At 37.7% G+C, this 13,043-nt stretch overlaps 1 protein-coding gene across 4 annotated transcripts in view; it reads left to right on the top strand.

The window, feature by feature from the left end:
* Nucleotides 1-298: 298 nt before the first annotated feature.
* The window catches only part of FILIP1 (filamin A interacting protein 1), a 199,021-nt gene continuing 186,276 nt past the window's right edge, over nt 299-13,043 (top strand). For 2 of the 4 annotated variants that reach the window (XM_019651595.1, XM_019651593.1), the window contains exon 1: nt 299-819. Coding sequence is in view for 1 of the 4 variants with exons in the window: in XM_019651591.1 (XP_019507136.1) it covers nt 8,742-8,744 (3 nt within the window). In the remaining 3 variants the exon portion in view is untranslated. Of the gene's footprint in view, nt 820-8,676; nt 8,745-13,043 lie in introns of those variants that run through there. The other 2 variants (XM_019651597.1, XM_019651591.1) reach the window with 2 other exon arrangements.

Below are 13,043 nucleotides of genomic sequence, written 5' to 3' on the forward strand. Positions count from 1 at the left end.
TGAATATAACACACCAGTATAAAAATCTGGAAATGATCTCTTACTGTGAATTTCCCCAACAGTTGTGATACACTTTTAAAAGCCTTTTGATTTAAGAACACTTATCTGAGAAAGCCTAATTGAGAGCAATATTGCTTTGGTAAAATGTTCTGCTCAAGCTACTGCTGTTTCTTTTCAGATTTAAAAACCTGAATGCCAAATCACAATCTGTATTTAAGAGCTTCGTGTAATAATTACCTCTGTGTAATGAGCAGAAGTCCTTAAAAGGGACTGCTGTTTTCCTGCAGTCTTTTCCAGGGTGAGCAGAGCTATATCCACTGATAACCCAGCTGCCGAGGAACTGAGTAAAGCCGGCTCCAAACTTCTCAGCTGTTGACAGGCTTGACTTGCTGAGAACACTGGTTAAATATAGCACGCGCAAGCCAGCTCCTCAACAAAGTCATTGCTCTGACGGTGTTGTGAAGGGAGCAGAAGACGAGAAACCTAATCTCAGAACCCAACGACACCTAGCAACAGTTGAAAAAACTTTTAAACAAAAGTCAGGGTGGGAGATACACAACAGCCTCCAATTTCTGCTGATCGGGATTTCAGGGAGAAGAAGCTGCTTTCCTCTTCTCTCTACTCGGTTTCCTGCATGACTTCAGCTATTGGCTAGTCCTAGGAAAGAAAGTGGTTAAAGCTTTTTCCTCTGTATTCTTTTGGGCTGGATAGTTTTCCAGGACTCCAGTCTCTCTTGGGCTGTGGGACAAGCCACTGGGTTCTTCAAAGAATAAGCTACCTCCATAAAGGACATAACCTTGGTTAAACGAGCTGCCTCAGGTAAGACCAAAATAAATAACCTACTTACTCGTTTAAGAAATTTCTGCTTCCACAGGAAGAGAGTTCTCCCCAATTCTGTGTTGTCTGTTTCCTTTGATTCTTCCTGTTCCATTATGTGATAACACGCTTAGGAATTATGATAATCATTGTGAATTATTTTTAAAGAATCAGAAACATCATGTCTTTCTCAGGATTATACTGATTCCATTTTAAACACAAAGATTGTTATGATGTTTTAATAGCTATCAAAATATTTCTGCCAAGTCCATTCTTCGGCAGGTAACAAATAAGACAAAGGAGAATTTCACAGCTCCTTTTACAGTTAGGATAACTAACCAATGGAAGGGATGGATATTTTCCCTAGAAGCAAAATTACTCATTTATTGAAACTAGCTGAGTAGCTTGTGTGGTAAATGGGAGGAAAGTCCTGCATGGTGTTTGTATCGCTGTACTTTTGACTTGCTGCTATCTGCTTTTCCCTTTGCCTGAGTCTCTGATTACACTGGTACACCTTGTGCTGCATCTGACCTCGTTACATTACAGTCATCCCAATTCCTTCCAATTAGGCACAAAATATGCCTGGTAGTAAATCACTACTTTTGCAGTTGTTGAATACAAACTATTTAGGAGAATGTCATTTTGTGTGCTTTAAAAAAAAATTTAATTGCCTGTATATAGATAAAACATTCTGATTTTTAAAACTAGTATTGAATTTATTAGAAAAAATCCTTTTTTAAGTTGTATATATGTGTGTATGAGGTGTTTACTATAGTGTGAAGGAAATCTGCTTTCATCTGTTAGTGTATTGTCTCTCCTTCCATGAATTGACATGACTTTTCTCAGACTTGCTTAGAGTTATCAATTTCACATTGAATCTGACAAAAGTTATGACGGTACATTGGTGATGTAATTAGTGTTGACACTGGGTGTCTGTAGTTGGGTTGGGTTTGTATACCAAGTTTGTTACTTTAAATGAACATGATAATTTGAATGAGAACTCTAAGGATAATATCAAAGAAGATACAGATGAATATTTTCAAAGGAATTCTTTGATTTTGTCAACTTACAGAATTTACAAAGGATCAGTTTTGAACAAATAGAAATGTATCAACCCTTTCAGTAAATATTCCTATTTTAAGAAAAACTAATTAAAGCTTATGTATCATATGTTCAGGAAAACGAAATAATATATACATTTTAGTATGTATTATGTGTCATAAGTTTGATTATATGATTAGCTAATTATATATAATGAATGTATACAAGTAATAGTATAAAACGCACTCAGGTAACCTTGGGTATCAGAGAATGAAACTCCTGGTGCTTTAGCGGTGATGAAATATCTTCTTGAGTTTTGAAAAGTCAGAACTAAATGCTTTACATTTTTCTTGTTTTTATCTTAGGAAGGGTCACATTGTTGGCTTACAGATGTATGTGTAAGGCCAAAATCTACCATTAGCTCTAGGCATGTAATTTCTTTTGGAGTCAGTGGAACAGTGTATAGATAACCGAGTGCAGCATTGGCCCTGAGTGAAAGCTATGTTTCCTGATGAATTTAACTTTTGCATATCATTGTCTGTATAGCTGTAAGTTTGCCCTTGAGAATAAAAAATAGCTCAGGTTAGAGTTAGACCATGTGCTTTCCTCCAGTATATGAGCAATCAAACTCTCCATGAACCATACAGATTCTGTTCTCCTGTTCACTCAAATTCACATTTTTGTGTTATTTTGGAACCCTCCTTTCCCCCTTCTCCATAAGAGTTGTTAGATTCCGTTGCCATGTCTTCCACCACACTAAGGCTCTTCCCTTCACCCTCAGTCTGGATGTGTAACAATGCTGCCCTCCTCCTACCCCTCATTGCCATCCAAATCATTAGGAAAATGACCATGGGGTTAATTTTCCTAAAGCATTGCTATGTTTGTCTCTCTACTCCAGTTATCTTCTGAGACTTGTAGTTGCTGCCAAACACCTAGGCTGGGTATTTTGAAAACCTTCCATCATCTGGCACGTACTTAACTTTTTCCAGTCTCAGCTCCCACTGTTCAACAACAAGTGTCCGTCCCTTTGCTTCAGATTATTTCAGATTTTGGGCCATTCTCCAAACACACACAGCGCACATGTCACTGTTCCATCCCCGCCTCTTTCATTCCCCATGCCTGGAACACCTTTTATCCCCTTTCCTATAGAGACCTTGTTCACTTTTTAAAACCCAGATCAGTATCTTTCATTTTCACAGTGATTTCCCAGAACATTCCTGTTAGAAGTGATTCCTTCTTAGTTTAGGCAGTTTGGTGCTCTGTTAGAATTAGGGTACTTTGGAACAGGGTTTGCCTCTTTAAATTCAGAACAAATTTATGAAGATGATTAGGTACAAAGCACTGTCCTAAGCATCACTTGGCTTTGGAGCTTTTCAGCCCCATGTAAATTGTGGATATTCCATTAAATTTTTGGCTCCAGATTTCTGATGATGAGTACGTAAGAAAGTATAGATAAGTACAAAATCAAGAAAAGCAACCGTAAATATGGTTAATAGCTTTTTATCTTAAAATTTTTTTAAGAAAACTCTTCACAGTTTTCCCATGCACAGAAAAATTACAAGTCATTGTAACTATGCTCATGTACCTGATTATGGAGATGATTTACCTCTTGAGAATAAAATGGAAAGGGGACATATAAAGTATACATACATTACTTCTATATGCACCCAGACCTTTAAATACTATAACGCATGTACTTTTATCATCCTTTGGTACCAAATTCTATTTATAGTTACCTTTGTTACTATTCGTTTAAATTATGGCTCGTTCTATTTGTTAGTCATCATGGATTAGAATCTGGCCTTGAAAATGAAAATGTTTAAACATGATGTTATGATCCTTTTAAAATTTTTCCCTAGATATTTAAAAAAAGAGACATTTTTCAGTTGACTGTCACTCATGAAACTTGTACCCTTACTGTGTAAAAAAATATAAATCATGATTCTGAAGCAATTTCTTTCTGCGTCCATCAAGAAAAGCATTCTCTTTATATTTTAAGATGGCCAAGGAGGTTAAAATTATTCTTCTACTTGGGTGTTCAGCAAAAATCACTATGGGATTTTCCAGTGAAATTTGTGAAATATTTAATATGTTCACTTAGCAGTGGTTTCCTTGTGGTTATAATTTTTACTTATTCTTTAGAAGTAAAACTTTGTGGTAAAATACACATCCCCTGCCCCCCCCACGCCTCCCCCACCCGGAAGATGAGCATTTCTTCATAAAACAGGTACACTAAGAAATGGGATTTTACAGAGTTTATTTCATCCACATTTTCACTGATTTGTCTCATCTTATTTCTCTAAACATGTGGATTTTAGTAAAACAGCATCACAGGAAGTGAGAGGGCAAGCTTAGATTGAGATCTATTTCAGCGGAAAGGTTTAAGAGAAAAAAGATTGGCAACAACTTGTTAGAAAAATGACATTAAAAGCCTGAAACATAAGTTTGTTTATACAGTCATTATTTTTAATATATATAACAATAGCATAAAAGATATACTAATAAAATACATTTTGTTTCCTAAATCTGAGTTGAAGTTTGAAGGACTTGTTTATCGATATGAAGGAGAAGACAGGAAAGGCTAGTAGCATAGGCAAGTCAGAAGCCTGGATTCCGATTTCAGCTTAATGTGATCCAGGGCAAATCACCCTCTGTGCCTCAGTTTCCTCATCTGGAAAATAATAAGATGAGAATAATACTGTCTTCCTCATAGAGTTGTTTTGAAGATTAAATGAGTTCATAAGACTTATAGTTGTCTGGTAGACTTTTCAATAAATTTAAGTGATTATTGCTTTATTATCACACCTTAAATGTAGTTATCTGTTTATTTTCATCTTTGTTGCACACAAAATTCTTAGATGCAGATAGTCTGTGAACTCAAATTCATAGATCATAGAAAAAGCAGAAGAATGTATTGTTTAAATTTGGAATCCTCTTTGGGACATACTTTGCTGCTGGGTACTCTAGGCAGACATAGTTTGAACGCCAGCCAATAACTTAGTATGGAATTTACGTTTCAAACCCTCCCTTATCACTCAGCAGTCTGCTGTCCTATAGAATCATTACTAAAAAGGCTCAGAAATCATCCACAGCATAGACTATTCTATGGTTTCTATATTCGTACTTGGAGATAAAGTGTGCTTTATACATTGTGCTTGGGTGTCTGTTTTATAGCTGACTACACTGGGTAATGTGTGACAACAGAAACTTCTTCCTTCATGGAAGGATATATTATTAAATTTATCATTCTTTATTTCTTCCCTTAGTTGTTTTGTTTTGTTTTACTAACCTAGTAACAGATAAAAATGAAAAGACCAAAAAAGGTCATCTCATGCTAACTTTACCCTTACGAAATGGAAATGAATTCTTGCTCTTCGTTGCCCTTAATCCTATTCATTCTTCTTAAGCACGACAAGAAAGTATATTCTAAGACCAAAAAAAAAGTGTTACATCATAATAATGTGTGTGTATATTATGGGGTGAATCCTGTTCTGTATATTTAATTTAACAAAAATATATGAAAGACTTATAAGCAGGGAATGTTCTTAGAAGCTTTAGTGCCAGTAAATCTTATGCAGGGTAGTTGTGATTTAGACCTCTCCATTTTGCTTTATTTTTCTCAGTTGAAAGAATGAGTTTCTAAAAGATAAGGCAAACTGAGTTTTATGAATATCATTCGCTAATGAAAACCTTGTTGTAGAAAGAAAGATAGAATGAAAGAAGGAAGGAGGGAAGGAAGGAAGGGAAAGGAAGGAAAAGAAAGAAAGAAAATAAGAAAGAATTTTTTCCTGGCTTTACAAAATACATTATAAAGGTTCTAGGGCAAAAATATAGGAACCTTAGGAAAATATATTGGATTATGTTCTTCTTTCTCCTTAAATAGTCAGTCCTACTCTTTAGCTAGTCAGAGAAGAGAAAAGGCTGCAGGCAGAATACAACTTTTCTGTGGCAGGAGCTGAGGCAGTTTAATTTCAAAGGCCATGCAGTCAGTGAGCTGGGGAAGAACTTAGAATGGGGAAAGTCAAACATGAGTTGAGCAGCCCTAATTGGCTGTTAACCAGCTGATTGCAGAACTTGAGAAAGTCCCAGCAGAGATGAAGAAACATGACGTTATCCAGCACCGCAGTCCCTGAGAGCTTTGTTTAAGCCACAGCAGCACTGAAAAGTAAAAAAAAAGGTGGTGTTGCTTTTCCTTTTTGGGAAATGGTGTCAATGTGCATAATATTGGGTGATTTATGTGTTTCTCAGGTCTTAAAGAGAATTTTTAAAGCTAACGCAGAATTTATCTCAAGTGGTCTGATTTTAATTGAGTTCTGAAGGTTCAGGGATTTTCAGTTTTTGCTTTCTTGGTTAAATGCTGTTACCTCCCTCCTTTACCAACACATAGATGAAAATGATGATTGTTGCTTCACTAGCTGAGGATCTTATAGGTCTACACTTGAAAACAGGTATTTTTTTCTCTTGTGATAATTATAACTGTGATCTTCCTAAGTTACTTTGAAAAAATGAATGATCTGCTGCATATCTTTGTAAGGAAAAGGTGTAAAAAAAGCCATGAAATGGACATATCAGAGTTAGCCAAATGCATTCTTGAAAAAGGGATTTGCTAAAGATTTAAAACCAAAAGAACAATTTGATTGAAAACAGTAGACTGCTGACATCACCAAGATAATCAAGTTATTGCCAACTTGCCTTGTTTATCTAAAAGAGCTTTGTAAAAATAAGGTTCTCTCTCTCTGTCTCTCTGTCTCTCTGTCTCTCTGTCTCTCTCTCTCTCTCTCTCTCTCTCTCTCTCTCTCTCTCACACACACACACACAGTAATAAGGATAAATGGACTTTACTTTTCCTTATAGCTCTTTAATATGCTTATGTCTTAAGTAACCCATCTTGGGGCCTGCTTCTTGACTGAGGTACCACAGCACAACAGGAAAGGAAGAGGCATTGCTGAGTTTGTAATGCTATTTCAGTGTGGCAGCCTAAGTACATGAGGAAATGACACCCCTGGCCTGTGTTTGGAGCCTTGCAGTTACTGTGACGACAACACACACTAATGGAAAACAAAGATGGTCTGCTTGTCAGGGAGAGCTAGGAAGATATTTGCCAGCTCAGATTTTTCCTAATTATTCTATAACTCTTGAAATGTGACACTGGAGGTATGCAAGGCTCTTTGTGTTTCATTAACTGTTTAGTAAGTGACACATGCTTGAAGGGCAGCCTGGTATTTAGATGAGGGAGGGGCCTTACACATGAACTTAAATTTCACATGCTGTCTTGATACCATCTTCTGGTTTGGCCACCAGCAAACCAACTGCTTTAGTCACAGCCTGTTGTTTCTTTGGTCCTTAATTAAGGAAGCCAGCTGCTTTGGTAGAATTCACTCCTCAGGCGCTCCTCAACCTTGGGTAACATATACCCACCTGCTATATTCTGTTTATTCTGTAGACCACTGCCCAGCATACCATATGTTCCTACTAATGATTGAGACATCTGAATCCCAATTATTATGTAATAATATAATAATATAATGATAACAGCTACATATAATATATATTATCTACATAGTATGTGTATTGTATAGCTATATGTAATTATTTAGTATATATAAATGATGATCATAGTAGCTAGCACATACTAGAGATTATTCTGTGTCAGGCATTGTGCCAAGCACTTTATATGGATGGACTTGTTTACTTCTCATAACAATCTTATGAGGCAGTTTTTAAAATCTCTGTTTTATGTATTAGAAAAATGAGTCTTATACATGGTAAGTACCCTAACTTGCCCAGAGGTAGATTTGAAATTTAGATACAGACAACTTGACTTTAGTTAGCCCATATTTTCAACCACTTTTTTGGAATGGAGGCAGTTGTTCAAGGAAGACCTCCACCTAGATGACTGTGATGTTTTAGTGAAAGGTATAGAATGTGACACTGCAGGGGGGTCAGTTGCCCCTACAGTCTGAAAACATTCACTAAGAGCAAAGAACAGAGAGATTCAAGACCGGTTGGGACTCTTCTCTAGGGTTCTGAAGTGGAACCAGAAGCTTCAGTGGCCAGTGGAGTTGGGAAACTTACGAAGAGCTAGGTCTGGGGCACTGGGTTGCAGAAGCTACTCTTCCCCAGTTATTGATAGAGCAGTGTTGTTCCTGGTTTCCATATTAATGAGTTAATTCCCTGGGAGAGGATGCTGTGGAACATTTGCATTCATGTGCTGTTATGGCTATTGTTGCAGCCAGATCCTTTGATACCATCAGGGTTTTGGTCTGTTGTTGCTCCTGTTGACAACTGACAACCCCACCTTCTATTGTGACACTTGAAATGCTCTGCAGATCTCTGCCTGGGTCATATGCATTCAGTTTGTTAAGTAGGTTCAAGAGGGAGTTCTACAAAGTACTCATTCCAGCTGTTGATAGCAATATTTCTCGAAGTAGCCTTTGGCAGTGCACGTATATTGGTTGGAGGAGGCAGTGAGGAAGGAGAGAGAAGGTCTCATTCATGTAAAAGCTCTTATTGGCTCCCTATGACATTGTTTAGGTATTGAGTTGTCAATCTGGCAGCATGTTGCTCCTTCAAACAAAACAAAACAAAACAAACAAAACAAAGCACCTCATACAAACAAAAAATGGAGAGCTTGTTATAGTTTAAGGAAAATTACCTGATGCTTTTCTTTTTCTTTTCTTTTCTTTTCTTTTTTTAAATTTTTTTAGCTGAGCCATCCTGCCACCTGTTGGCAGCTCAGCGGCAGCTCAGCGGCAGCTCAGCTTGGGAAGGGACTCAAACCGCTGTTGCTCAGAGCTTGCACTCTTGAGCGAGCTCTTAACCAACTGAGCCACTCGGCCAGCCCACCTGATATTTTTCAGCCAGTGATTTGCTACTGTGGAGCAATGGTATGAGAAGTTTTATTGGATATTTTATTTAATTATTTTATCTTTATTATCCAAGAGTTACCTGTAATGATGCTAAATGTCTATTTGGACATAATTGGAATTTTTGAGTTTCTGTTTCCATGTATGGCATTTAACTTTTGCAATTGTATGAAGTAAAAGGAGAGCAGTTCTAATAAAATTTTGATGGAGCAGATAATGCTTTTTCTTATGCCAGTGGCCATAAATACTCTACTTTTCCAGTGTATCAAATATCTCAGGTGGTGGTATTGAATATCCCAGGAAGGGGAACATTTCATGTGAAGTGAACACATAACAGAATGAATCTCTACCCTCAGAGAAACTCTGTGCTATGAATAAAAAACAGTATATTGTTTCAAATATACTCGCATACCCCAACCCTTCCCCAACACACATTTACATACTCATTACTGGTCAATGCACAGAACTTATACTGCTACTCACCTGACAGGCTAAACATGTTCCTGAAGAAATGTTCTTTGCTCTGTAGTGTGGACCTCTTTAATCTAAAATAAAGGTATTGATGTCTTATATTTCATCAAGGCCCTCTGTTTCACTCACATGATCTCTCCTGATTTTCTTACAATAAATAAACTCAGAATTTCCCTTTGTCCTTTCCTGTCTTTATGCAAAAAGGTGTAACTGTCAAAGGAGGGAAAGAATTAGTGTTACATCCTTTGGAGACAAAGGGCTTGACTGCTTGGCTTCAGCAATATTTTCTTTTTTCCTCATTCAATTATTTTAATTTTTTTTTGGCAACAAAACTGAGTGAAAATTTCTACATTAATCTTTAGCTAATGCCTCTTAAATGGAAGATATTAATAGCTTATCATATTAATTGAAGGTTTTTCTAAGACATTCTGCAAGAGCTCCTAATTCTTTTAGCTCCTCTGCACCTGGTCTGATTTCAAGGAGGAATGGAGGCTCTGAGTCTCACATTATTGATGCTTATATAGCTTTTGTCCTGAGCCACCCGTACCCAGTGAGAGGGTGGAAACCTCTAGACTCTGAGCTCACTTGGGGGTGCTCAGATCATCTATTCTTGTGGTTCTCAACAGTTCCTGTACGTCAGAGTCACCTGGGATACTTTAAAATACAGATGCCCAGGCCGTGCCCCAGAGGTTTTGATTGAAGTTGGCCTGAGCAGGTGCCCAAGTATTGGTGTATTTTAGAAACTTTTATGTGATTTTAATGTACATCCAGGGTTGGGAATCAGTTATCTAGTAAAATCTCATCATTTTAAAGTGGAAGTTACTAGGAAGACACAAGAGAAGTCACTTGGCAGAAGTTACAAAGTTCTCTGAGTCTTAAGCTATTACCCTTCCTATCACACGATCATAATAAACAACCAAGTAGCTAATATTTAATGAGTGCTTTCTATGTGTTAGGTACTAACAACCCCAGTAGGCAGATATTCACATACTTCACATTTTACAGGTAAGGAGGCTGAGGTAAGTGTCCAGGACCCTCAGCAAGCAGGTGGCAGAGCTGGGATTTGAGTCCAGGCAATTGGACTCTCAGCTTATGTTCTCAATCGCTTTGCTGTTCTGGAGCCATTTCTGAGAATATAAGGTGTTGAATGGCAGCTGCTTCCCCGACTCCATCAGGAGTCTTGTGGCAGCTGGCCCTGGTGCTCTGGGTTCCCACTAACTGGGTTATCTGCTTGACTAGAGATCCTTACCTTCTCTATTTTCTAAATAAGTGTGCCAATTGGAGGCAATCCATTCTCTTAGAGACTGTTCCAAGGTGCTTCCTTTTCACCAGTGTCTTTGTGTCTTATGTCCTGTCTTGTCCTTTCCCTTGTGGACCAATATAATATTTTCTGCTTTATTTTGGGGGCACACATTCTTTTCACTTTTCCATGGAAATTCTAACTGCAAACTCCACTCTCCTGTTCAGACCCTTGACTTTTCCCATAGCCCTGTGAGGTTGGCTGGGTTCACTGTTTTCCCTGGGATTTCCCTATCTGGACTTTCATACCAACCCTAACTTCTCGTGATATTAGCAACAACAGGAAGCTACAACATTGCTTTTCCTATAGTAGCAGGTGCATTGGAAACAAGCTGGTTTGTCCCATGGAACTGACGGGACAGTGGGTGAATGTACTCTGAAGACCTTCTAAAGTCTACATGTTTAGGTAGCACGTATAGAATTAATTTCCTGATTAATTCTGTAAGTCTGAAATTCTACGAAGCAGGCTTTTGCAGACCTCGGGGAAAATCTATATGCATCACCTGGTTCAACGAACTTGACTAAGAGGAAAGTCACTAATGGCAAATATTTTTCTAAACAATAGAAACTAAACAAAAGTGAGAGATTATTGTAATTATTCTGTAGTAAATATTTATATGTAAATTTAAAAATTTGACATGATAAATATGATATACTTGGAAATTATTTGGAGCTAGTTTTAAAATCACACTGCACAAAATAAATGCTCAATAAATATTTGTTAAATTGAATCCATTAAATGTCCTGGAAATGAGAAAATAAACATTCACCACTTTCCAATGATTTGACTGAAAAAAAAATTTAATAAACATGAGCATAACAATCAGTGACCATGGGTGATTATATGTCTGCCTTTCACTCTCCTTTAAACCTTTAATGGTCACATATTGCTTTTATAACAATACAAATTAAAAATCAACAAACATTTTAAGTGTTCATTGGCGTATCAGAGAATAACCAATATATAATTAAGTGAATGGAAGCTGGACTCTATAGCTATAATTGGCATGATATCTATGTATTTCCCATAGCAGACTAGAACTCTTACTTTAAATATAATAGTATAAAACATAATTGTTGACACAAGTCTAATTGCAAAATATTTGCCCCTCATCTTTTCACTCATGGGCCCCAAAACTCATGAAAAAAAAACACATCCAGGCTCTTATTGTAGTTTGTTAACTGGAAATGTTCTCATCCTTAGAAATCTATTTTGGAGTTAGGATTGCTCCACTCCCCTACAAGTGGTAAAGCAACAGCTGCCATTTAATTAATGTTTCTGCTGACAGCTACAGCTGATGAATACCATTGAAGTTCCCTATCAGTATCAATACCACCTACATTACCCCGAAGGGAAATATTGATGATAGTTGCTTGATTTTGCCTTATTTCACTTTCTTTCCTGCATCACATCCTCCACATTCCAATGATGCTGTTATTTACATCACCATTCACATCTTCCAGGGAATACAGTCCCAGTGGAGCACATGTGTTCCTGGTGATGTATTGCGATGGAATCTCACCAAAAAGAACATGTGAAATACTGAGCTCAAATCAAGGCGAGAACAAGGGGGAAAACCAGATGAAAGTGACTTGTGGTTTCTCGGAAAGGGAAGAGTTTTGAGAGAGGAGTCCTTTTTTGAGAAGTTGAAATCCCTTTGAGAGAGAGAAATTAGAGAAAAAAACAGAGCTCTACTTTTTCTACATAGTGTGAAAGTATGGTTAAAATCCTACAATTTGATTTATTTCTGTTCTCTGACACTTTCATAGAAGTTGAGCTTCAATTACTATTGTGTGAGCACTTAAAAGAATTTGGGTTGTGTGACAGTAACTGCTTATAGAGTAAGACCTGCTCAGTCTGCTCATCTTGAAAGCACGTCCTGGGCTGAGTCAGGCAGGGCCAATTCATGTAGCTGGAAGAAGGGCTGGATTGGTTCTGAGCTGAGAGCAGGTAGAACACAGGATCCAGATGGTATGGCATTAGATGACAAAGAGTGGTGCAAGTTAGCAGCTGGCACCTGGGGGTCTAATATGAGGTTCTGGGTGTCTAGCCAGGCAAGTGGAGCATGGCTGTGGTTTGACACAGGCAAGGAATCAGCATTTGGGCAAGCCTCAACAGGGTGAAGGATGAGAGCAGGGAGGTGGGATTCAGAGACAGGGTCATTCTGGAGGAGGCACAGTCCTAGAGACTTTGAGTGAGACCCCAAAGTTGTAGTGCATTGTCAAAACAACTACATGAAGTTGATACTAAATTTGAGAGTACTGGGCTAGAACTCTTCGAGTTCCTCCTGCTTCACATTTAGAATGTGGCATTCGCCCATTCATGAAATATTTATTGAGATTCATGTGTCAGGCACTGAGCTAGGGATTGGGATACAACGGTGACTATTATATTATCTCTAATCTCTAACAGGGATTACAGGTAAAAACAATGGCAATTTCAATGCCACGTAACTAGTGAGTAAATGGTATTGTGGGAAGACTCACTTGGTTTTAGGTCGTCAGTGATTGGTTCACAGATCATAGATGGAATGAAGTGACTTTGCTGTG

This window comes from Hipposideros armiger, unplaced genomic scaffold, assembly GCF_001890085.2.
Source record: "Hipposideros armiger isolate ML-2016 unplaced genomic scaffold, ASM189008v1 scaffold_162, whole genome shotgun sequence".
Lineage (NCBI taxonomy): Eukaryota > Metazoa > Chordata > Mammalia > Chiroptera > Hipposideridae > Hipposideros > Hipposideros armiger.